Raw genomic sequence first — 26,137 nt, 5'->3', positions numbered from 1 at the left:
TCCTGCTGCCCTTGCTGCTTCTCATACAAGCTAGGGTTCTGTTGGTCTTGTTGACCACCTGGGCACACTGGCAGCCTACATTCAGTTGACCAACACCCCCCGGTCCTTTTCCACTGGGCAGGTCTCCTGCCACTCTTCCCCCAGCCTGGAGCATTGCAGGTGGTTGCTGTGACCCCTGGGCAGGACCCAGCACTTGATCTGGTTCAACCTCAGCCTGCTGGCCTTGGCCCATCAACCCAGCCTGTCCAGCCTTTCTGTTGCTATCCATTTTTCAGAAGGCCTCACCAAGTTTAGCATGCCGTGGAGGCCTGTACAAACACACTTTCTTAATTTAAAAAATTAACAGTAGTTTCTTTGAGTTTTCAGGACTATTTGAAGCTTGAAGTAGGCTGTCATGAGATAAAGTGGAAAATTAAAAAGTCGTCATCTCCTAGTTTGAAGGATGGTTTTCATGCTTGGCCAACTGGCATACGTTACTCATGAAAGTGGAGTTATTCTAGACCTGAGTCAGTGGAGGTTGTGGGGAAGCAAATTGCAGGCCCTTTGAAACAAGTACCAGACTTAGCAGAGCTGCTTCTGTGGGACCAGTGACGCTGCAGTTGGCGTATGAACCAGCAAAGCTTGATGGCTATTTTAAATGCAGCGCAAGCGTATTACCTGCGTGGCTCCTCTGTACGCACTGCGGTCACGGTTCTGAATCTGACACCTCACAGATGCGTGCAGCGTTCCACCTGCTTTATGTCGTGATAGACCAGTGGTGGCAGCTTACGCGTTCATCATCTTCATCGATGTGCTTAGTCTTTCTGCCAGCTTCACCTTAAGTACCCGGTGCTTTTGGATGGGTGTTGACTGATGGGTGTGAAATAATACGCTGCAGCACATGGCCTTTCGCAGACCTGGATCCACAAGAACGTGGCTTATGCTGCAGGTGAAATTAAAGCGAGAGTGTCACATGGGTAGATGTTGTTTTGGGGTGTCTTAAGCACTGCCGAAGGGCTTTCATTTGGGGTAACGTTGTTTTATTTGGGAGTTCTCTCGTGGTATGTTGCTGCTGGGTCATTCCTTGCGTCTCAAACCAGCATCATGCAGACTGGCCCGTCACACCAGTGCCATAGACAGCAGTGAGCCCTGGGGCAGGAGAGCAGTGGCGCAGGAAGGGTGCTAAGGTAGACCTCCAGAAGGCTGTAGGGACAGCCTTTGTAAGTACACCTTTGTGCAGCTAAACGGAATTTACTTCGTGCTGGAACTCGCGGTGCAGAAGCTGAGCTGTCCCTTCTCACTATTTGGGAGTTACTTGACTCCTGCTGATCCTGAGGTTTCCTAGCTGCTTCTCACACCCCACCCAACCACATCCCTTGGCCCCCAGATAAATGCTGTATTGCCTGTTACAGTCTGATTTACTCCACTTGAACTTGTCTCAGAAGGCTTGTGTCTCTGGACTTTTTCTCCAGCTGAAGAGAAGCCTCAACCCCCCAGCTTCTGGTGAAAAATCATTCAGCCGTGATTTCTGAGCGTGGAGCTGAGTGTTTGTACACAATAAACCAGGATATCTGCCCTGGATGTTAAGGCACCATTTGCAGTTAATGAGTTACGGTCAAACTCGGTGTCACTGATCTCCCCTTCGTAGGCCAGGCTCAGGGCACAGTGTCTCTGCCATAGGCTCCACCACCTCTGTCCTGAACGAAATTCAGGAGTGGACTTGGCACCTGTAGGCTATAGAAGGAGCTTGAATACAAAAAATGGATGGCCTTGCAATTGACGCTAGAAATGTTCTGCAGAATCTTTGCTCATGCCTCTGGTTACACGTGCATTTGTCCTGTTGGAGTCCTGTCTTCTGCTGGGTTCAGTTATCTACCGTTTTATGTACAGGAATAGCAAAAGAATCAATATTTTGAATATTTTATTACTGCTGCTTAGTAAAGCACCTGCTCGAAAATGATCTTCCTGCAGCGCAGCGCCTTACGTGCTGGGAGAGACAAAATGCCTTCTGCTGTTTGTGTCCTCTGCTGAACGCTGCGCTCCTTCTGGCTGTGGAAACGGGACAGTCCAGGAGGCAGACGAGAGGAGGAGTGCAGTCTTGGATTTCAGTGTACCTGTTGGGATTAATTTGTAACTGCTGCTTCTATGTATAATTAATTATCCTCTTGCTGCAGTGCCTTCAAGCGGACCTATTGCAAAGCTTGTTTAGCAGTTTACTGCGAAGCGATTGACGTTCCATTGCCTTTATTTCGTTGTAGAGCAAGGCTTAGATCACATAGCAGAAAACATCCTCTCCTACCTTGATGCCAGATCGCTCTGTGCAGCAGAGCTGGTGTGCAAGGAATGGCAGAGAGTCATCTCTGAGGGAATGCTGTGGAAAAAACTGATTGAAAGAATGGTACGCACAGATCCGCTGTGGAAGGGACTGTCAGAACGAAGGGGTTGGTAAGTACCTTGACAATAACCAAATTCACCTTTCGCAAGCTCCGCAGAAAGTAAGTTCACAGTAAACCCGAGACGCTGAGATCCTTCTCTCCACTAGGGACTAGTTGGGGGTAGCTACAGCAAAAGCTGTCGGCTCCTGTTTCTGCTTTGGCTTTGTCTGCAAATCTGGAATTTCTGTTTTGCAGAGAGCTCTACCATGTAGAAGCAGCTCACGAAAACAAGCAACAACAACATGTTTTGCAGGGCTTTTCCTAGAGTGAAGTGTTTCCAATTACACTTTTTTTCTTAAAATGTAAAACAGCCGATGTGGCTGCAGAGAGCACCCATGTATCTTTGTGGCAAGGGAGTTTTCCTATCCTTCAGGAGTATCTGAAGAGGTGAGGTGTTCTGCTGTAGAAATCTGTTTTTCTGTGCTCTCTAGTGGTGTGCCCAGGAAAATGCAAGGGCTGTGGTAAAGGGAGAGGGCAGCACCCTGCTGGCTAAAAGCCTTTTGAAGCCTCATGTGGAATGCCACGAGGAAAATGCCTGTTACCTTCTTAGTCTTGGACATTTTAAATACAGCTGTCAAACTGTAAAGTCACAAGGGTTGTAACAGCAAGTCTAAAACCTAGAAGTGTTCCCTGAGAATGTGTGATAAGGTTTTGTTCTGCACAGATCTTGAATTCCTTTACGGTTTGGATTCTTTGTGGTACATTGAAGAACATGTTTCTGGTTCTTTCCAGGGATCAGTACCTGTTTAAAAACAGACCGACAGACGGCCCCCCAAATTCCTTTTACAGGTCCTTATACCCAAAGATAATACAGGACATAGAGGTACGTTTTCTGATCTATAATATCTGCTGGAGAAATAATGCTGGATGTTGTTGGTGTTTCAAAGACAGCGAGTGTTGGCGAAATGAAGCGGTCATACGTGTCTGTATCACTGCTCCTTTGTGAGCTCTGCCTCTTCAGGCGATGTAGGGAACACCCTCAGCTACTTACTGCCGCAGTGTGTGTGTTAGCTTGAAGGGTTAACGCCATCCTTGCTGCCTGTAATGATTTTTGGATCCTTCTGGGACTATGATCTCTGATAAAGGAGCTGTTTCAGAACACACACTATTCCAAGACAATTCCACGTGTTGCTGACTGTTCTGATATATTGGTGACACTCACTCAGAAGGTGATCTGAGGGTTAATGCCTTTCACACCAATCATTTAAAAAATTGCTCATTTAGTAATATATTACTTCTAAAGCGGGGACTGTGGCAAATACAGCTTTCCTCACCCTTCGGGGGTTTTTTTCTCCTCTCCAGTGGTTTGAGAGCAATACTCAGCCCTACAGTATAAACCCCGCAGGGGTACCAGTGGTGATGAAACTACAGGAATGACTGTTCTTTGCTTTGATATAAAATTGTGCTCATCTTGCATAAGAATATTGGCAAAGTCAGGCTTGTTCACTCGTTTTAAAATGTTTCTGATAAATCAGGATCCTCTTAGTATTCTGCGTACCGGCAGAAAATCTGTCTTACTCAGTTTCCTGTGTACCCACCACAGAGCTCTTAAGTTATACCAGACTGTAATGGATGTATTCAACCATGTGATGGATGTGAAATCAGTGGTCTGAAATTCATTAGGGGGGAGACACGCGTTGGGATGTTTAAGGCAGATGTCAACTAATGGAATCACTCTGCTATGGCAAATGTGAATTTGTGTCGCTTGGCACTCGGTAAACAAAATTATTCAGAACTCTTAACCTGTCTGTAAAATGTATCTGCTGGAAAACATCTGATTTTCAAATATTTTTTTATAACCCTTGCCATGCAATTTACAAATGCTGTAATTTATAAACATTTGATAAAGAGTTAAGTACAAAATGTAGCATAGGCAAAATAAGACCCAGCGTGATGTTTGCTCGTGAGCAGGATGATACCCATTGTATTATTTGAAGAGCTAATGACAGTGATACTGCAGTGAAAAGCAGCCCGTGGGATTAAGGAGAATTATTAATGTGATATTTTCTTGCTTTCTGCAAAATTCTAGCATAGTTCAGTGAAGAAAATGAAGAAAATGAAGAAAAGTGAAGAGCTTTGCTGAGAACACTGGAAGTGTTCAGTGTTATTGTAACTCACTTTAAAAGTTGTTCTTCTGAAACTCATTTATTTAGGTATAAGCTGAACATTTGTATAGGAATTATTATTGTTTGAGGTGGGAGTATTCCTTGGAGATGCTCTGAGGCCTTTGGAACTGTCGCAATCTGCTGTTTCATACTTTGATTCTTGAGTGGCTGTAGATTTGCTAGGACACTGCGCAGAAATGCAGCTCCTGTGTTGGACAGTTCTTGCTGGTATGAAATACGGAGGAAAAAATCAAACCCCTTCTCTCATCACCAATATCAATATTAATTGTAAAACATTTTCAGTTCTTATTTGGGAGTGGGGAAAGGCCGTGCCACCAAAAATATATTGTAGTCATGAATGTATTTCTTAAAAAGCTAAATTTCATTAAATTAACAATAAATATATTAAACTCTCAAATTAGGAGAAAAATTTGCACTCCCTGGGCTGGAAAGTGAAGGCTTGTGTATTCAAAATGGATAGAAAACGCATTGGTGTCAAGAAATTTATAACGCTCTTTTGAACCCTCACTTTCAGAGTTTCACCTCATAAATTTTTATTTTTCATTGGGTGATGCTCAGGTGGGTGAGGTGGTAAATGTAGGCTATGCAGAGTCGGGGGAGCTGGAAGGGTGAAACGTGCCATGCCAGTAGTCCTTAAACACAGTAACGTGAGAGGAGGGCGTTGGAGGAGAGCTGTCCCTTCTGCGGCGGGCGAAGAGTGAACCGTAAGCTGGTGCCACAGTTCCTGCCCATTCCGAAGTGCCGGGCGTTCCAGCTGCTTCAGCACAGCATTTCCATAGTTTCTGTCAAATTTAGCGATGTCAAATACTGCTGGGTCACGCAGGGAACTCCTCTGTGACTCGAAGTCAGGGAGGCAAGATTAGAGAAGCAGATTTAAGGCTGCTCGGGGGAAATCTGGAGTTCTGTACTTTCCATTCCGTGCTTGTGCCAACAAACCTATGGCAAACCTTTGGTGGTTGGTTGTTGTCAGTCACTTGGGGTAGAATTTAAGCTGTTGGCAACTAACCTCAGCGTTGCCCATGGCTCCTTTGCTAGAGCAGTGAAGCTGCTGGAGCCAGGACCTGTCAGGTGTGGGCTCTCACCTCTGAACTTCACTTAAGCAAAGTAAGTGTAAGCCTCTGTTTGCCCAGATTGAGGAAACAAACGGGTCTTTGTCCGGTTCGAGGGGTGAAGTCTCTGCTTCCAGATCCATCACTGCTCCATTTATACAGGCAGCGCGTTTCCCGCTCCTGGTTCTTCCAAACTGCTCGTCTGGAGGGGGCAGGCAGGAGGACGGGGCTGTTGTGCCATGTCAAATTTTTCCCTTTTTGTATATTTGCTTCAAGCCTTCTGAAATATTGTGGCTTATACTGTGTAAAAACGCAGCTGGTGAGTAACAACAAGACCAAAACTTAGCTATAAGATATGGGGCACTTCCGAACTTTTTCCTGCCTTTTTTGTTTTTAGTCATGCTCTCCCTCAGTTTCATTTTCCTCAGTCCTTCATTTCTCAAAGCAGTGTGCAGAAGCTCTTAAATAAGACTTTCATCTTAGCTGTGATGAACAGTTTTGTGTCTCTGAATACTAAAATGTTTTTTCTTCAAATATTTGCCTGGACTTTTAATAAGATCTTCCTGTTTCTGTCAGAGGGTCAGAGTTTGGGGAGCCTGTGATGAGCCAAAGGCTACCACATCAGCATTTATATAAGTATTTTTGTAAGACATTTATCCAAAGGACTTGATATTTTAATACAGCAAAATATACTTGATGTAACCCCAAAATCTTGTCGTTCAGTATTTTACTTGTGGAGCACAGAGATTAACCAAATGCTAATGATAAGTTAGTTATTTACTGCAACTGATTGCGGGCAGAGATAAGCTCAAAGTCAAATGCGCTCGCTCCTTTGCATTGACTGACAGAATTTGAAAAGTCATCCAAAACCTGAATTATCAACTGGAACGAAAAATGAGGGATGATAAATAGCAAATTTGAATTCTCTCCCTTGGGCTCTATTTGCATTTGGAGTCAAAAGTCCGTGCAACCGCAGAGCGTTGTTAGCTGCAAGGTAATACAGGCGGTGATTTGGCAAAGGGAGGTTCCTTTGCCTCTCCAGAAATTTCCGAGTGCCAATAGCTGTTTCTTTCATGCCAGACACATTTCAGGAACATAATGTCACTTCTGAAATCATTGGATTTGAAAATACGAGGACATTTAGAGATCTGAAACCAAATTCTTGGAAAGAGGTAGTTCCTCTCCGCCTCCCCTGCGAAGCCAAATATTTAATTGTTTCATTTCACAAGAGGTGGTCCAGTAATTGCACATGTCTCCAAGTCAGATGTTGAATTGTCAAGCTCCTTCTCTAGGAGCTTTTTTAAAGAGAAAACCTGACGTGGGGCTTAGAAAACCTAGAAAACCAAACCTGGGTTTGCAAGACCTTGTTTGGGGAGATGAGTTGGTTGGTGCAGGTTATCCTGTGCCCGGGGCGGTCCCAAAGGTCAGCTCCTCTAACGGGACTGTGTTATTTGGCACGTTGCCAGGATGGGAAGTTTAATACTGCTGATTCCAGGACGCCAAGTCCCTGGATTTTTTCCATGTTATTTGTGAAGCTTGGCCAACTATTCCGATTTCCCCTCGGGATTAGCACCAGTATCTATTTCTTGTGGTGAGCTGAGAAGACTTACTTCATAAATGTTCTCCTTATCTTTAGGCACATGGCCAGTGCCCTTATCTTGTTTCCATGGAGACTTGGGTCCACCTAATTAAGATGAGAATTAAAATGTGATTTTGCGGAAGACTTTAGGAAGGTGGTGGCACCAGGCCATCAGATAAACACCATGTGTTCTTCAAAATTTTGAGAAAGTTCAGATTTTAGGGCTGGAACTGAAATCTGAAAGCAAGGGGAAAAAGTCAGCTCTCGCCCTCCGTCACTGCCAGCACCGGGAGATCTTTGTTCGGAAGGGCTGCATTGTATAATTTCTGAAGGAAATGCGTTTGTTTAGTACTGTTCTAATTATGATGCTGGAGAAATTTTACATACGTGTGGGGACAATCTAGTCAGCATTATATGCCTAGGAGTCTTTTCAGCCAGCTTTTGGAATCTCCACCCCAGGGGCGCTTTCCAAAAAGCATTGCCCAAAAATGAAACTGGCCAAGGAAAGGGGAAGCCTTTGAGCGGCAGGGACAAAGTTCTCATCTTGCATGGCACAGATTGTGGCTTCCACTCTGGCCGGGGCAGAAGACTTCTTCCAGATGCCCCTCGCAGGGGAACCACCCCCTGGTTGCTAATTATGATGCTGGAGAAATTTTACATACGTGTGGGGACAATCTAGTCAGCATTATATGCCTAGGAGTCTTTTCAGCCAGCTTTTGGAATCTCCACCCCAGGGGCGCTTTCCAAAAAGCATTGCCCAAAAATGAAACTGGCCAAGGAAAGGGGAAGCCTTTGAGCGGCAGGGACAAAGTTCTCATCTTGCATGGCACAGATTGTGGCTTCCACTCTGGCCGGGGCAGAAGACTTCTTCCAGATGCCCCTGGCAGGGGACCCATCCCTGGCTTGGCTTTTTGTGTTCCCTTTGCCCACGTCATACCTCCTTTTTGCCACAAAGGGGCAAACCAAGACTGCTGTTTTTCTTCCCTGGTTTTGAAAGAGGGATTTATTGTTCCTGTTTGAGCGCTTTGGATGCCCCTGGGCTCTGCCAGAGGCTGATAACTACCTGTTTAAATAGAATTTTGGATTTATATGGTGGTGTGCCTAAACGTACTGTCTCCAGAGGAACCTAAAAGGTGGGATAGTTTTGTTTTTCAGCAGCGTTGTTCTGTTAGGTGTGGTGCACAGTCCAGGTGTGTGTGTCCTTGACGTCCCTCAGAGGACCTCTCGCTGTGTTCATTGCCGTTGGCCTCTATTTTTAAGATTTCCTCTCTAGATCTGAAGTTACAGCAGTACTCCTCCTCTGTCACCTTGGTGTAAGCAGGAGACCATTTAAAGTTTGTGTATCTTGATCTTGCATCTGTAACCTGACAGCTTGAAATTTTACTCTTAAGCACGTTAGACTTAGTTGATGGAAGTTGTTGGAAATGGGGATCCTTAGAGTGGAAAGCAGCGAGACCCAGCAGTGGGTGTTCCTCTGGTCATGGAAGCTGCAGAGGTGAAAAAGGTTTTTTTTTTTTGTCAGCTGCTGCCCTTGAGTCTCTTCTGGGATCTCGTGCTGTGTGGCTGAGGTTTGCAGAGGTGCTCGGTAGGAAAGAGCACCTGCTTCGTTCATCTGTGTCCACCTGCCAGAGGTCCTCCAGAGGAGGAGTTGAGCGGATTCTTCACTCCCTCCCAGGGGAAACAGAACAGAGGTACTGGTCAGAGCAGCGTTTGGCTAGTACATGTGTTCCCAGGAACACACGCATGGAGCCGAGCACAGGGACACGATGCAGCTACGCTTCATTTACGTGTGAGTAATCCAAGTCTCTCACGTCCTGCCTCTGCAGTGTGCTGCGTCTCCTCAAGTCCGACACTGCCACTCTCCTGGGCAGTGTGATCATACCTAGTGCTAAACTCTTCTTTAGGTCTGCAACTTCACTTCGTGTTGCCTTTTTTACCTGGTTGGCCTAAGCTCTCCCTGGTGCCTAACACCGTTTTGACACCGGGGATCCTGCTGTCTTTTCTTTCGGTGTGATGCAGTGGTCAGTGTTACGCTGTCAGCTTTCTCCCAAAGCAAATTCCTATGTTCCTTCTGTGTCAGTGGGCTTTGACGTGGTTTGTGGAAGTCTTCTCCTCTATAAGACATTAGCATATTCCACTGACGAGTTTTATCTCGCTCGGCATCCTGAGGTTGATCGGTTCTCTTTAAATGTGGCTTTCAAAAGGCTTCAGCAAAGCTGCAGCGAGACTCAGGAGCAGTTTTACCCGGTGGACCTCGGAGCAGCCTCGTACCTACTGGATCAACCGCACGCAGAGACAGACAACACTTCACGGACTTTATTTTCCACATTTGGATCTTACCGGAGCAGCTGTAAACATCGGGAACTTAATTTCCAGGTCTTGAATTCTGCCAAGAAGTCAGGCTTTAATTGTAACGCATGCTAGGAAAAGCTGAACTCTGAATATATACATCGATATGTGTAAAAATTAACATGTGTTATGGTAGTAAGATGTGGTGAATCCCTGTTCCTCTGTTGGCTAGACGTGCTTCAGTTGTTCTTCATCAAGGTGGTTTTCATTCTTACTTGACTCTTCTGCTTGCACGAAATGAGGTAAATTCCAAAAGTCATCACTGTTTTGAATTAATCTTTGTTTAGGTTTATGTCCTTGCATTTGTTTACTGTCTCTTCCCATGTAACATGGCAACAATTTCTTCTGGACTTTCACGTGGCTTTAATTCTGAATAATCTAAACGTGAGGAATTCTTGGTCGTGGAAAGCACACGTTCCTGTGACGAGCAGTAGCGCCTGCGTTTTCAGGTCAGCGGCGTATGCATTCTAACTGGGACAGCACACGGTTTTCCTATGAGGGACCAGCGTCATGCGGCATTTTGAGGGTAAAATCCAAATTTAGTCGCTCTTCTGAGTCCTGTGGTGTAGCGTGAATCATGTTGGTTCAGCTTTCATGAACAGGGTGAGAGAATTAACAGGGCAAGACAACATTCTTGATGGTAAAGCAGGATAATAAACGGTGAGATGCACTGTTCGTTATCCTGGTGGATAGAGATGTGGTGGGTGGTTTGCAGGACTTGCTGCTCTCTCTACTAATAGCAGTGCCAATTGCTGTTCTTGATGTGTCCCCCGCTGCTCACTTCCACAGACGCGTTTACGGGCTCAGGTGACAATATGTTCAAGTGTTGGTGAATGTGTCACTAGGTATGCAGTGTCTGCAGGCACAACTCTGCTGCTCGGCTGCGGTGGAAGCTCTGCAGGCCTTCCTGACCACAGAACTGTCTTGTTCCTCACCACCATTGTGCAGCTAGTCTGAGGAGGTGTTTACGGAGGGGGTGCTGGATGCAGCGTTGGATATCCCTCTGCGTTGCTTTGGAAGGAGGCTTTGCTGCCGGCGTGCTTCCTCATCTGTTGCTGCGAGGCGTTCATCCCTGCTTGGTCAGAAATCGTGCTCTCCTGGGACTGATGGGACAGCTAGCTCTTTGCAGATTCCTCTTGAGGACCAGTTTGGGCCTCCTAGGAAGTAAGCATCATGTAGCCTTCCTTCTTCAGGCTGCTACAGAGACTACAGAAGCTCTTTGGCCCTCACTAACAGCAGCTTGGAGATCCAGCAGCAACTTCCAGACTCAAGCCAGGATCTAGGGATTCCCTCTTCAAGAACTTGATGCTGGTTTTCCTCCTAATGGTTGTAGCATCTTCAGAGAGCCCGTGAGAGGAATGACCTCAAAGGCACAGGGAGCCTGGTGCCATGGCCAAGCTCATCCAACCCTCTGAACTTCTTAACAAATGAAGTATTAAGCCCTCTCTACTCTGATGACTTAAGTGCATTTGCTTCTGCCTTTCCTCTGCATTTTTTCCCTTCATGGTTTTTCTCTTTGAAGAATGCAAGAGTTTGAATGTTAACTGCCCCTGGTGTAAATGCCCGATGCTGCAGGAGAAATCCCTACCTAGGTACCTAACAAATGTGTGTGCTCCTTTTTTTTTACTGCCCCATTTGTCCTGCAGGAGAATTGTGTGTTCAGAGGGAACAGAACCTCCATGGTTTATGGGATTAAGATAAACCCACTTACTCTGCAGTAAACGTTCACAAGGCTAAAATGCATTTTTTTGCCAGGGAGCTGAACACAGTGTGCATTATCAAACGGGGAAAAAAATGTTCCTAGCAGATTATCCTTAATGCTCCCAACGTGTAGTTAATGTTCCAGCTGTTAATCCAGATGAATTGCTTCTTATTTTACTGTGCATCTTTGTACCAGTGAACACATTCAAGGCTTGGCTGTACCTCGACATCTTGACTATTTTCTGTGTGTACTTTTCTCTCTAAATGCCTTTTATCCATTTATGCATTTCTTCAGCTGCCAAATGGTTCTCCTGCTGTGGCAGGTGCTTTGGCTTCGTGCTTGGTCTTTATCCCTTGAACATCCAGATTTTGTTGGTTATACAGCGTTTGTCAGCTACTTGCTGCTCCTGCTCCAGTGAGCTGTTAGGAAGGCGTGAGGGACTTGGTGTGTGTGAGCTAAGGAGCTGCTGTTCTGCAGCATCGTGCTTGTGATTGCAAAACGCGAGTTTAGAGGCAGTTCCCGTGGAGACTTTGAGAGGATACGTAGAAAATCCAACAGTGGGTGTTGTGTATATTGGTGTTAGGTTTGGTGCCATGAATATGCAAATAAGCTGCGGGTCTCTTCATCATCGACTCCTTGATGCTGGTGACAGTCCATAAAACTCTGTGCTTCGTTCCTCGCCCCTTGTACGTGCAGGCCTGCCCGCTCAGCCTGTGCACGGGCTATTGAGATAGCTCTGCAAGGAGGCTGCAGATGAAGACTTCAACTGCACTATCCCGTGACAACCAGAAATTTCCTATAGCAAGAAGCTTTCATGTGGTTGCCAGTATTGTATTTAACATGTTCCTTTTCAGAAGGTCCTCCAGCTTGCCCACCCACTCAGCCCGGTTTAGTCATCTAAAATAATGTTATTTCTCTATACATCCACATCTGTTTTCACTCTGATGCCGGCCCACTGAAATGCTGCTGTATATGCTCTGTGTATTGTGGCGACTTTCCCAGCGTATTGAGAATTTACACAGTGCAAGGGGGTTCTACAAGTTCTCGAAAAGCATCGAGTATTTTCCCACAGTAGCCACACCGTATAATGTCTAAATGAAATGACATCTATTCACAGAGTTAAAATGTGCACCTGCATTCGACTGTAGATACAACAGACTACTTTAGTGTCTTTTATTTGAAGCCAGCATTTTCTTCTGGGGAGCATATTAAGTAGCTTTCCCTAGTGCACCTCTAAGAGTCGGGCCAGCCAGCATCCCGAACCTCCAGTGAACGTGCTTCTAGTGACGGCCGTTTTGTTTGGGAAACAGTTACTAGCAAAATTTCAGATCTGTGGTGTTCCTGATGTTCTTCTAATGGTCTCCTGTACCTATCGGTAATCACTGTTGCAGGAAGCCGAAGCGTGAAAGTGCTCCCGTGGTGGTGGAGCACTCGGCAGTTAGAGTAATCTGGCACGTGTTATTTACAACTGCTTGTTTCAGACCTTTCTAAGAACATCTCTTTAGGGAACCGCTCCCTTAAGACTTCTTAAGACTTGAATGTCTAAACGTATCTGGTTTCCAAGCCTATTGCATTTTTAAATATCTTGCCTTCACATCTCTCATTATGTTGGTTCATGCCGTTAGTGTCTTCAGTCCTCTCCTGCTTCCGAGGGTCACCTCTAGCAACAAAGGAGTTCAGGAGTTGCAGTTCTGTCCTTTTAGCATGGATGATAAATAATTCAGATAAAGCTTGAGGACTGCCTGTCCTTCCTCCTCAAAACCTCCATCCCTCACCAAGCAAGGAGCATAAGGCGCAGGCTGGTACCTTCAAGTCAGGAGTCCAAGGCTGAACCAGCGCAGCGTCAGGTTGGAACGTTTTAAGCCCAGTCTGATAATCAGCTGGCCACAAAAGCTGATCCCAAGCTGAGAGATGCCTTGCTGTCTTAATGTCATTAGTTTCCCCTCCAAAGTGGGAGAGAGTGAGCAGGGATGAGTAACTTGTCAGCTTGTTCCTCTAGAAGCATCTCTCAGTACTTACAACCCTTAACATAGACAAATGCCTGTGGCTCATCAGGTCTGTATTACGGCTGTGTAATTCTCTCCCAGTTGCATAATGGGAGACAACGGGAGGAGCAAATGAGTGGAAAACAAAGCGGTGGGGTAGCGTTCCCTTGGAGTAGACGTGTTTTCCTAGAATCGGGATGTTACAGTCGCACTACGCTTCTGTCTGTAAGTGTTTCAGTTGTTTTCCAGTCTCGGAGAGGCTGCAGAGGTGCCTCTGAGAGCAGGATTTGATGATAAATACGCTTTTCCAAACAAACGGGCCATCGATCAGCTTCTCCCTGGGTTTCCATGCAGTGTTGATGGGGAACCCTGAGGAATAGCTGAAAAACCAGCCTCTCCTGGAAGGTGGAAAGCCTCCCAGCCTGTGTGGGGGCTGCAGGTGCTGCCTGGAGTTCTGTGCATGGCTTCTCTTAGGATCGTCGTTACCAACCTCCACCTTGAAACCAGTGTTGGGTGTCTTACAAGTAATAAAGTGGATTAAAACATGGAAATCATCCTGGTTCTTCTATGAAATAGTGTTAAGGTGTGTCAGTTCTCTTGCCTTAAAAATATCTTGCAGAATGAAGATGTAGAGAATTACATGGATTTTAAGGAAGGAAAAAAAAGGAAGTTGGGGGGGGTTAATTATTGTTATTTGAAATCTTACAGTCCCTGTTCAGTTTTGTTTTTTATCGGGCTGTAAGGAGGAGTCTTTCATGTCTCAAAATCTGTTTCTAAGATGTGTGACAACAGTGAGTAGGTGAAATGAGTGGGGAGGGGAAGGCACGGTCCCAGAACTCCCATAACCTCCCCGCTGGACTGGGCAGTTCTGTTGCGTTAGTTACTCAGCTGAGGCTGGATGTGGCACTGTATGAGCTCCTGGTTTAATCTTTGCTCTTATGTCAGACAGCCGTGTAAATACGGGGGGGACTGAATGATATTAAACCTCTCTCTCCAGTGGCACCTTTGGAAATTCTCGTTAAGGTTGGTTGACCATAATTTTCGCCACTACACGTAGCTTTTGGCACGACGTTATAAAAGTCCTAATTCTACCTCAGCGGGGTTTGTGTGTTTTTATTGGGGGGGAAAGACACGATGCGTTTCAGTGTGGTATCGTGCCGCGTTCAGGATGGCGTGGTGACAGTGGCAAGGCTGCTCTGTGTGTGTCGCAGCAGGCGTGCTCAAGCGTGCAGCCTCGAGCCTAACCCCCGGTTGTTCCCCTTCTCCTCAGACTATAGAATCTAACTGGCGATGCGGGCGGCATAATTTGCAAAGGATTCAGTGCCGCTCTGAGAACAGCAAAGGTGTCTACTGTTTACAGTATGATGATGAAAAGATTATCAGTGGCCTACGAGATAACTCCATTAAGGTAACCGCTTCTTTTGGTCTTTTCCCTAGAGGTAAGGGGGTGGTTCTGCTGGGAAAGCTGGCTGCTCGTGTTTCCTTCTGTCCCATGAAGAGACCAGAGAAATGTATTGATCTGTGCAGGGTTTATGGGGATGGGATGGCCTCTGGAGCCTGGCAAAGTTCTTACTCTTGTACTTTGCTCTGGAAACTTTGGGGGCTGCAGCCAGAGGTCAAAAGACCACAAAGAAAATGGGAGATCACGTCACATGAATGAAGACTGTGTGGGCCACTCTCCCTAGCTGTGTCTTTTGTCATTGCTGGTAGGGTCCTTTCACACTGGTTGTCCATGGCATTTCCTGTGGCCTTTTCCTGCCCATTATTTCACTGTTCTGTCAAAAATCTGCATCAAAATTTCTTTATGCTAAAAGGTAGGACAGACCCACTGATAGCACAGGCTGTAACTGCCCACCAGTTCTTCCTGCTACTTCTAATTTTCCTCCTTCCTTCCCAGTTGTGGCAGAGTTCAAGCCTTGGGTCTATGTTCTTGATCTTGATAAGCCATTTGTACTTCTTGTTTTTAACAGATTTGGGACAAAACAAGCTTGGAATGTTTGAAAGTATTAACAGGACATACTGGCTCGGTTCTTTGTCTGCAGTACGATGAAAGGGTCATTGTAACTGGATCTTCAGACTCCACAGTGAGGTGAGTGTTACTCCTTTGCACGAAGCTCATTGGAGTGTCGGGGCTGGGAATATTTATAAGAATCTCTAATCAGAGAGCTTCACTAATAGGAACATGATACCGTTATTCCAAACCCAAGATGTTCATACTTAGCAAAGCATCACATTCAGTATTTTTTTTATTTTCCAAGTTAGTTTCATTTTTTTTAGTCTTTAGAACTTTGTAGGAATATGAGCTGAGCGATTCAAGGCCTATCCTGGAGCTGTAGAATGGCTGACCGCCAACTGTACAGTAATGTCTTCATTTAGGGTGTTACTTGTTGGGCCTTCTGACGTCTCTGAATTATGACCATTAATGAAAAAAGGTGTCTGGTGTATATGGAGCACTTGTCTGACGGCAGTTTTGGTGATTCTGAGTTTAAATTCGGAGTTTAAATTCGTATGAACTCAGTGGTCAGTAGATGTCCAATGTAAAGACGTGGGGGTGCAGCGCAGCGGAAGGGCTCTGTCTCCTGCCTCGGTACTCCAGTGCCAGTCTCCATAAAGATGTCAGTACTTAAGAGCTGATCCTAACGCCCTTCAGGTACTCCCAATTAAGTAGTGATTTTTCACTTCCAGTAAGCAGTAGGTAGTGAAGCAGTAGGTAGCCTTGGAGGGTGCTACATCCCAGCTGCTAATGGCATGTGTAAAATCTGAATGAATGTTGTAGAACAGAAAAACCCCTATATTTGATAATACTTGTTTTTGTCTGTTCTGTCAATTTATACGTTGCACAAGCTTTAGTCATCCTGGAAGAGTCGTAGAATTGTTAGGCAGCTCTTTCCTCTTAGCTGTGGTCCCAGCTTAGGCATGTCCTGGCCTAATCATTCGCTGCTGTTACTTGTGCTTGTGAATCCAAGCCATGAACTACGTCCCCAGCACCCATCCTCCTGCCTTCCCCAGACCCTGAGAGGTGTTAAAGAGCCAGAGAGCTCTCCATTAGAGACGGCAGCAGACTCCTGCATGTTCCCACTTTATACCATCCGTAGACATCATCCTTCACGTGGAATAAAACCCTTCTCTTCTGCAGGGTTTGGGATGTAAATACAGGTGAAGTTCTGAACACCTTGATCCATCACAACGAGGCAGTGCTTCATCTGAGGTTCAGCAACGGCTTGATGGTAACGTGCTCGAAGGACAGATCGATTGCCGTTTGGGACATGGCATCACCCACTGACATCACCCTGCGCCGTGTCTTAGTTGGCCATCGTGCTGCTGTTAACGTGGTGGACTTCGACGACAAGTATATTGTGTCAGCCTCGGGTGACAGGACCATTAAAGTAAGTTGGCAGAGCTCTGACCTAGCTCTGCGACCCTACCACGCCAGAAGAGCTCAGCCGTGGTGTTCTCGAGCGGCTCTGAGCCTTTTTTGTTACTGTTCAGCGTGCTGCTTCCTCTTGTTAGCGGTTAATGTCTTCATGCCGTAACGAGGCTTGTAACCCTTCTGTGGCTTCTGCCGTGCAATTACAAAACAGTAAAGCCCCTTCGCTGTTTGAGCCCTCGTCTCAAGATGGGTTGGCACATTCTGTGCCTTCTTCCAAGCAGGATTTTTTATTTCAATTGGCAATCCGTTCCAGACATGCAATTCATCAGCAGCTGCCTTCCCTCACCGTGCCTTCCCATCAGCTCATCCAGGCTTTGCCATGTTTGAAGGGTTAAGAGGCTACATACCAGCAGATCTGAGCTACCCAGAGTGTATCACTGTTACAAAGGCGTTCCCACCCTTCCCTCTCTAGAACCAGACTAGACTCTGCCAAAAAGCTCTTGGCAGTTTGGTGTCCAGATATCTGCCAGAGGTCCTGCTGCACTCTGTGCTGGAAAATGAGCCCCTGGGTACTCAAGGTGACAGCTTCAGTTACCGTTCATTCAGAGTGGGCAAAGGTGATTGAATCGTTTGATGTTGAGAAGGAAGCAGCCACCAAACTTTCATAGGCCACGCTGTTGGCCTTCTCGTGCCAGTAGATAGTTAGCAATTTCTTCAGTAAAAAACTGTGGGCTTTTTGTGCACGTGATAACTTCCACGTTTAAAAATGATTACCAATTCAGCAAGATCGAGGGTAATCAAGGCTTTGAAATCAGCCTTAGAGTGCTTCTGTTTGTGAATTCATAACGGCTTCTGTTGACATGCTGCTGCGTGGGCCTGTTTCTCAGAGGAGCGTTCCTGTTGTGTTTCCCAGGTCTGGAGTACAAGTACGTGCGAGTTTGTTCGTACTCTAAATGGGCACAAGCGCGGCATCGCATGCCTCCAGTACAGGGATCGGCTCGTCGTCAGTGGATCTTCAGACAATACCATTAGGTGGGTGTCCGGGGCCGCTCTCGGGCGCAGCAGCGTAGGTTTACGCGTGTAGGAAGAGGGTTTCCCCTGACCTTTGGTGCTGTCCGGCACTGCCGCGTGTGCAGAAGGTCCTTGGTAGGTCTTGGTATTGGAGATGGTGATGTAGGAATGGAACTAACTCAGTGCGAGAGTTTTCCACAGGCACATCCCTGTGGAAAAGTGGGACGCGGAGGTTTATGTCAAAGGTAAAGAAAGCTTTTTATTTATTGCTGTAGTTCATCACCGTGTTGTCATCTTGGAGAGATGAGATGCTGGTCACTGGTTTTCTTAATTACCTTCTGAGCCTCATCATTGGTGTATGCAGAATAGAAGAAAGCTTCCCAAGATAAATTATCAGATGTCGAACCTGTATTAAATCTGTTTTGATAACTAACGTGGGTAGACTGCAGCTTCCAGACAAACTTCCCTCTGGATTGCCTGCAGGAAGCATCTCATGGTCTCCTGCCTTTTTAAGCAAACGATGCTCGCTCTCGCACAGAAGACCACTCCGCAGCGTGTGTGAATCGCCAGGGCCTAAGGCACGGAGCTGGCCCTGGAGCGCTCACAGACTGTCTCCTCTCTTCTCTTAAGGCTATGGGACATTGAATGCGGTGCCTGTTTAAGAGTGTTAGAAGGTCACGAAGAACTGGTTCGATGCATCAGGTTCGACAACAAGAGGATTGTTAGTGGAGCCTACGATGGGTATGTTCCTGAAAGCAATTGCAAAAATGGTCTCTGTTGCCAAAGCATCTTCTGGAAACCCCTGAGCCTTGTGTTTCCTCGCTGAAGGGTTCTCTTCCCATGGGACTAACGGATTCGTATTGAACTGAGTGGCTTCTGCTGGAGCGTTTCAGTGCAGCAGGCGGCAGTTTGAAGTAGCCAAGACACTGCCTTTCTGGTGCTCTTCTAGCACTCCTATGATTTCTGTTATCGCTCCGGTTTGACTTGCCACAGAAAGTAAACTTTCACTTGGCTGAAGCGACATTCCTTTGTCTCTTCCCTCAGGAATTGCTCCTTGCCAGGTCACATGAGCTTAGAGCAATTTAGGCTTTCTGTTTTTATAAGACAGCAGCACTGAAAATACTTATTGTGAGCACAAATATCTCCTGGGGCTCTCAGAAGTCTTTAGTGACCGTTTCTGCTGGGTGAGGGCAGGAGCCCCGCTCTTGGCGCTTCTGACTCACTCCATTTTCAGCATGTAGTGGGTTCATGACAGACAACATCCATGTCCAAACCCTCCATTTCTGTCGCTGCCAGATTTATTTTTCATGTGATCAGCAGAGTTACTGAGCACAGTTCGTGAACTGGGTTTGTCTCTAGCCTTTTATCGGGTTCGCTGTCTCACTGGGGTTGGCCGCCCCGGCTTAACTCCCACTGGAATGTTCCACCTCATCAGCAGTGCTGTGAGCTTTCAAGATCTCCTGCCGTTCCAGAATGGCTTGTGCACACACAGTCAGTTTGTCTTTCACATAACCAACCGCCTCGGTCCATGGCAGAGACATCACTGTGTTAAAGGAACACAAAACCATCCGTGTTTTACAAGACTTAGTGTTTTAGTGAGGACAGATTCTAACGCTGTGCTTGAGCCTGAGGAACGAGCCATCAAGGAAATCTGGCACGTTGGCCACTGCTTTAGGTGTTTCCTCTCTGCTCACCCTTGAAAGAATGCTTTCATAACGACCTTCCTCTCTTATTTACAGCAAAATTAAAGTTTGGGACTTGCAAGCTGCTCTTGACCCTCGTGCCCCAGCAAGTACATTGTGCTTGCGTACATTAGTGGTATGTGAAATTAATTCCTTTGGGGTTTTCTGAAATTTTTATTTGTCAGAGATGTTTTATTATTATAGTGGGGTTAAGTGAGAAACTCCGAATGTTTTATAAAGCTCGGGCTGCTGCTTGTTCTAAGAATAAAGAAAAATGTCTGTATTGTTGTATTCTGAATGTTTTGGATCTGAGCTTGAAAGAACGATCGAGTTTTTCGAGCTTGAGGTTCTCCACTACTCTAAAATGCTCCCCATTTGTCCCTCCTTTCAGCAATCTTTGCACAGAGACGCGGTTTAACTAGTCTTTTACCCCACAGGAACGGGGTGCATTTAGTTTTACTGCAAAAGTCGGTTCTTCCCGTCCTGTGGGTGTCCTGTAGCTCAGGTCAGAGTTGGGATCAGTCTGACAGCTTTGTTTAGTTCGCTGATAAAAGCAGTGTACTGCTTTTAAATTGATTAAAAACGGGTAAGCGGGACAAGAGGGGAACCTTTGCTGGGCCTCTTGGTGCCCCTTTGAGATCTCTTGAAAGAGCTGCTGGAGCATGTGCTGCTCCACCACCGGGTGTGACGGCGGGGTTGGAACAGTTGTCCTGATGCCCTAACGACCCTCTGAGCAGCGTGGCCTGGACGGGGCTGTGATGTGCTGTGTCAGGGCTGCACAGAACGGAGCTGGCAGCAGCGTTGAGTGCCAGCAGCACCTCAGAGGAGCCATGGCAGATTGTCACCTTTGGAATTGCTGCTGCTCAACTGACAGGCTGCTTCGCTCTCGACTAACCTCAGCCTCCACGGCTGGCCCCTCTGGGAGGAGGCGTGGGGAAGCACACGAAACGGTGTGTTTGGCTGAAAAAACCCTTACACACAAACCCAGCTCTCCTTAACCTCGAGGGCAATTACAGCTGCGGGTTTCTAGACCAGCACGCAGGGGTCGAGCACACCGTGCTGTGTCCAGGTCCGTGAGCGAGTACACGCGTAAGGAAGCGTTACCCTCCTCCTGCCTTGCTAACGCCTTTCGTATTGCTCACAGGAACATTCAGGACGTGTCTTTAGACTCCAGTTTGATGAATTTCAGATCATTAGTAGTTCCCACGACGACACAATTCTGATTTGGGATTTCTTAAACGTGCCACCCAGTGCCCAGAACGAGACCCGCTCTCCATCTAGAACATACACGTACATCTCCAGATAACAGTCTGCACTTTACTGCCCTCAGAAGGTAAGCCTCCCTCTTCTACTGCTGTATCCTAAATATCTGAAATTACCGCTCTGCCTGCAGGCTGGCTCGGGCAAAACACAAGCTGATGTTTTCCTTAAGAAAATAAAACCTGTCGGTGCCGCTTCTTTCAGAGTCTAGCTGTAAGGTCACGCCCCTGCTCGCAAACCTTGTCGAGGTATCTTGCCCCTGCTGTAGTCCCTCCTGAGTGTGAGTGGGTACCGCGGGTATTTTATGGGTAGTTATAAATTAGGTGTTCACAACATTCTAGGAAATGGAGGAGATTTGGTGCGGTGCACAGGTATTCCAGGTACCCTGTGAAATCGGAGCCTTTTAGTGCTCTGCACGGTGTGAAGCTTTGCAGTGAGCTCTGTAATTCACCTCTGGTGAACTGAGTGGTCTTTGGACAGCTGCTCCTCAGAAATGAGCAGTTTGGTGACAGCCTCAAAGAGTAGGGGAGGATGTCAGAGCTGAAAAGTACCTTGCGGTAGGCAGCGTGACGGCTCAGAGGCGCCCACGGACTCTGCCTCTTCTGTTTCCGCTATTTTGCCAGTCACCTTCATGTGGTTCTGGAAGCATGGTGGTGAAACCTCTGCTGTAGAGCTGTTAGGACAGTGGACTCTTTTCCTCCTGTCATCTTCACAGCTGCCCCGAATAGCTGTGACCGCGGGGACTCGGAAACGAGGCACAGCCTTTCCACAGCAGAGCGGTCACCCCTTCCTCCAGAGCCCCGTCTGCCAGTGCTGAGACCGGATGCTGCCAAGGGTGTGGAGACACCGCAGAGAGAGGAGTGGGGAGTAACGTTGCCCCAACAGGAAGGGTTTATTTTATTTGAAGTAGATAATTAATAGTTTGCTTAAATGCTGTGGGAAGAGCTCTCCCTGCCTTCATGTGGGCACGGATTTTCATTATCCATCCGTATATGCTTATCCCTGCTGGGGCAAGGAGTTCCTCAGGTTTTCCCCCTCCTTCTGCAGGATCTCTGCTAGGAAATACCTTCCCTTGTGAAGACGCACGTGGCTTCTTGGAGATGCTGGCTCTTAAAAATCTGTTTTCTGTCACCTCTGAGCCTTCCCCAGGGAAGTGGTGGCTGCCTTTCCTACTCACTGAACTCCTCATTAAAAACAAAGCCAAGAGAACGTCGTCTCTGGATGTGACACCTGGATCTGTTGGCTCTGGCCATCGCTGGAGTTGCCCGTCTGCTGAACCGGTAACTGCTTAATTAGTCCCACGGTTAAGGACTAAGTCTTATGCTGTGATGCTGCAGACCGCAGTTAACAGAACTTCTCCCTACACCTGCTTTCTAAGAACCCTGCTGCAAGGGGAGTTCAGGCAACCTCACAGCCAGAGAAATCTGAAGAGGCTGAACTGCTCGACTCGATGGTTATGCAGAGCGAGGAAGTGCCTGAAGGACACAACGCTGTGGCAGTGACTCCTGGAACGACCCAAAGGATGGCTCCTCCAGCCCTGCCTGCCTCTGACTCCCACTTCAGAGGGACTTCTGTTTGGTGCGGGATGATGTACTCGCGTTCTTGTGGTGGAAAGCTGGGTGCTGTCACTGCTGGTGACATCCCCGGGGACGTCGTCCTGCTCCTTTTAAGACAGAGGCACAGCCCTTGGTGTCTGTGCCCCGGGGCCCTACCTAAGTGACCTTCTGCTGTGGAAACGCCGAGGCTTTTTGAAGCTGAATGATCTTCCCTCTCTCTAGAAAACTTTTTCCCCTCCTTTCTGAGTAATTCTATTTTTTTTTCTTGCCTTTTCAGGCAGATAAAATCGGCTGTGTGAGAAAATGATAGTAGTTGTAGGAACAATCCTCAGTTAACTTAGAACTTGAGATTGACAGATGATTTGGTTTGGTTTTCAAATGATGGAAGTTATTTGGCAGGGAACTCGACTCAGCTTTGATTCAGGGAAAAGCCATACAGAGCGTGTAGTAAGCACAAAAGAAACGAGGAATTGAATAAAACTTCTATCCCTTTCCGTCACCAGCAGTGACTTACCCTTCTCTTGCCACACGTGGCCCACAAGACCGTCTGCCATGGAGGTGGCAGTGAAATGCCCTCGGCAGGGTGTTCTGCCCTTCCAATTCCGCACAGCTCGTGTCTGCCTCGTCCCGTGACGCACAACCGAAACCGCGCAGACCTCCCTGACCCGGGAGCTGGTGGTGTGGGAGTGACGTCCCGTAATAACCATTCCCTATATAGGAGAGATGCTGCGATGTCACTTTTGACAGGTTTGTCTGACTGTAGAATCCAAGAACACCAAAATCTGTATCACATCCTGGTCAAACAACTAATGCTTCATTACGAAGGTTAACGAAGCAGCTTCATGTGCTTTCAGACAAGGGAGATTTCTGAGATTTGGGGCAGCCCTGTCACGTTTTTGCACGGCTTCAGTGCTGTCCCTTCAGAGCGGATCAGTTGTGGCAGTGCTGGCAGCTGCTGCGAGAGTTTGAGCGCTTTCTGTCGAATTCCTGTTGTTTACGGTAACACCACGGGATAGTCTGATACTCCCTGTTCAACACCAGCCCCTGGGCTGGGGGAAGCGCCTGAAGATGGTTTCCCCTTCCAGGGGAGTTTCACATCAGAAGAGGGTGGTTCTCCCCGGTCCGTAGAGATGGTGTGGGGAAGAGGCAGGAAAAACCAAAGCTCAGGTTTAATTACACCAAGAACCTGCGCTGGCTCCACGCTGTCGGAGTCACGTGGCTGGAAAAGGGAACGGGAGTGCGAGACTACTTGAGCTGTTTGTCTGTTTTCTTAAAAACCTCACGTATCAAAGCAGCAGAGCTTTGCCCCCTGTGCGGGGAGAGGGAAACGTTCCCGCCGCTGTACGTAGGTCCCTGTCGCTGGGCATTTGGTGGGTGACCTGGTGGGTCACCCGTTGGTCCCCAGGAGGGTCTCTGGTTCTCACTGCACATGAGAAAACTGCCAAGCTCCGGTGACGCCCCAGGGACTAGAGCATGGAGAAGCTGGCTCCTCAGCTGAGCGCAGAGCGCGTGCCACCACCACGGCAGCGTCCTTTGGAGGTGTCTCTCCCCAGAGTACAGGCTGCCAGCCCCGAGGGAAGTACTGCCGGGCGAGCACCCCGTACCGCGTCGCCTCAGTGCGGCAGCCCTCGTCTTTGCCCGCAGTGCCAAAGGAGGTGTGGGCCTGACCTCCCCCACGCATCTGCAGATGTTGCTTTTTGACTCGTACCTTCTCTTTTGTCTTTTCCAGGGTTTCACAGTCTTGAACTACTGGATTTTTGGCTCCTCCATGCCTGAAGATGATTGACAGCTAAAGTCAGAATTGGTTCTAGATGCTGTGTAGATGCAAAGCAGCACAATTCTATATCTAAATTTCTTACTCTTTCCTGCTCTCAGTGGTCGTCTTTGAATTTACTACAAGTTCACTGACTGCGAGTAGATGAATTTCAGAAGCCTGTCCTTCCCCGCAATGAGAAATCCAAAGCTTCACATGTAAATTGTCCGTAGAAACTGAACTCCGGCGGCTTGTTTTTCAGAAATCAGAAGCCAAGAAAGGACTTGGCCTAATTTATATTGCTTTGCACTTTTGTCTGACTTTAAAGGAAAAACAAACATTCTCTGATGAAATTTGGGTGCCAAACACATGCCCAGAATGTACAGAGCGTTGCTTTCCGAGTCACCGTTGTCCTTTAGACTTTCCTCTGCTGACAGAACCAGAGCCCGTTTTGTTTGCTAGGAGCGTACGTTGGACTCTTAGAAATATTCCTGAGTTGCTCAGTAATATTTTTGGATTACAGCTGACTCGTTTCTGCACCAATACCTTCTTTTAAATTAACGATGACCCGTAATTCAGGGTAGGTTATCGGAACGAGTTGTATAGCACCGTCTTTCCCCTTTGCCGTGCTCTGTACCTCAGCCGTCCCGCGCTCCCTGATGTTCGGTGTAGCACCACCTCGCCACCCGCGCTTGCCTCACTTCCAGTCCCGTTCCCGCATGTAGATAGACTGTACAGAACGGCGGAACCTCCGGGTGCTGGCGTCAGCAGCTCCTGGCACTACACACAACCCGAACCTGGTGGCACTTGGCAGCAGGATGTTCTAACTACTGGCACTGTAGGGGTTAATATGAGTTACCGAGACGTTTTCTCTGCAAAAAGGAGGTTTTCAGTATTCATTAGGATTTTTTTTTAATGGGAACTACGTATTTTAAAATGTAATTTCTAAACTTTTTAAGAATTAAAGCCTGTTTAATTTATGTTCTGTATCTTACCGTTGTGTGCCGCAGTATTTACCGCTGTCGTTCCTTCCGCAGCAGCAGGTCCTCGCCGGCGCCTGCCGGTTCCTCCCGTAGCGTTAGTTTGGCTGCTCAGCGGAGAAGACGCCGTGGGCCACAGCTCAGTTCCTTTCTGTTTGGTTTGAGACCCTTCCTGGCGGTGGAGCGCTCCTGCCGGTTCCTCCCGTAGCGTTAGTTTGGCTGCTCAGCGGAGAAGACGCCGTGGGCCACAGCTCAGTTCCTTTCTGTTTGGTTTGAGCCCCTTCCTGGCGGTGGAGCGGAGGTCCCCTCCTGGCAACGCTCTGGGTGCCGCACTGACGACCACGCCGGTTCTCTTCCCGCAGCCGCCAGCCGTGACCGGGTTGTGACACCCTGGTCGTGGCCCCGCTTCGTTTGCAGGCTTCGTTAGGAAGTCTCAGCAGGTTGCTCCTCCGTTGTCATAGTCTCCCCTCTAATTTATGTGGTCATGGAACGCTACCGCGTTTTTCTCGTGTTGGAAGAAGACAGGGATAAATGCAGACGTGAATGTTGTACCTGCATTAACCATGTGTGACGACGCCTGTCGGTGGCTTTTCTTCGGTCGAGCTGGGCGTGCAGTCCGCCTGTGTCCCCGGGGAGGACGCGTGCCGGCACAGGGACGCCCTGTCATTCCTTTGGTCGCTTGTACATCGTGTGTTTTGTGTCCTGTGGCAGCACTCGCTTGGGTTTGCGGTTCCCCTTTTCCGGTCAGAAGGGTGAGGGGGTGTCCGGTTGCCGGTGACACGGTGTCAGGCGAACCCAGCGCGAGCGCACGTCAGGGCCATCCCCAGCCGTCCCAGAAATGTGGCTTATGGTTTGCTCCCCTGCCCCCGGCACTGCCAGGTGGTGGGATCGGCGGTTGACTCCCACGTGCCTGTTCCTACGACAGTGTTTGTGTCATCGAGGGGACCGAACCTGGCGGAGCGCAGAAGGTGGCGAACCCGCGAGATCCCTTTTTGGTTAAGCTCGACAGTAGCTCGTGACAGGGTCTTTCTTCACCCTCCTCACCTGATAGCTTTAATATTAAACTGTCTAACAGGAAAAATCTGCCGCAGCCCTGACAAAAAAAGGTATTTGTTTCCGAAGAGCCGAGTCCTTTTTTTACCTGCATGTGTAAGATGAAATTCCTGTTTTTCCTTGGGCGGTCACGGTACGTGAACACGCCGTCGAAACTTCTGTGTGCTTGGTGTACCATAGCGGTGGACTCTCGTGATTGGCACCCGAGGAACTTCCTCCTGGGATTAATGGTCGTGGTCCTGGCTGCGCTCTGGACTTTGTTTTGCTA

General features: G+C 47.7%; 1 protein-coding gene across 1 annotated transcript in view; it reads left to right on the top strand.

The window, feature by feature from the left end:
* Window positions 1-24,431, top strand: part of FBXW11 (F-box and WD repeat domain containing 11) — a 53,878-nt gene extending 29,447 nt beyond the window's left edge. Inside the window, exons 4-13 of the mRNA XM_010141012.1 lie at window positions 2,238-2,424; window positions 3,147-3,237; window positions 14,475-14,612; window positions 15,175-15,293; window positions 16,341-16,590; window positions 17,488-17,606; window positions 18,216-18,326; window positions 19,325-19,403; window positions 20,412-20,600; window positions 23,813-24,431. Coding sequence (XP_010139314.1) covers window positions 2,238-2,424; window positions 3,147-3,237; window positions 14,475-14,612; window positions 15,175-15,293; window positions 16,341-16,590; window positions 17,488-17,606; window positions 18,216-18,326; window positions 19,325-19,403; window positions 20,412-20,573 — 1,256 coding nt within the window. The 3' untranslated portion in view covers window positions 20,574-20,600; window positions 23,813-24,431. The remainder of the gene's footprint in view (window positions 1-2,237; window positions 2,425-3,146; window positions 3,238-14,474; window positions 14,613-15,174; window positions 15,294-16,340; window positions 16,591-17,487; window positions 17,607-18,215; window positions 18,327-19,324; window positions 19,404-20,411; window positions 20,601-23,812) is intronic.
* Window positions 24,432-26,137: the final 1,706 nt, after the last annotated feature.

Source organism: Buceros rhinoceros, unplaced genomic scaffold (assembly GCF_000710305.1).
Source record: "Buceros rhinoceros silvestris isolate BGI_N320 unplaced genomic scaffold, ASM71030v1 scaffold9468, whole genome shotgun sequence".
NCBI classification, from domain to species: domain Eukaryota; kingdom Metazoa; phylum Chordata; class Aves; order Bucerotiformes; family Bucerotidae; genus Buceros; species Buceros rhinoceros.
The sequence above is the reverse complement of the archived record's forward strand: the minus strand, read 5'-3'. Positions and strand labels throughout refer to the sequence as shown.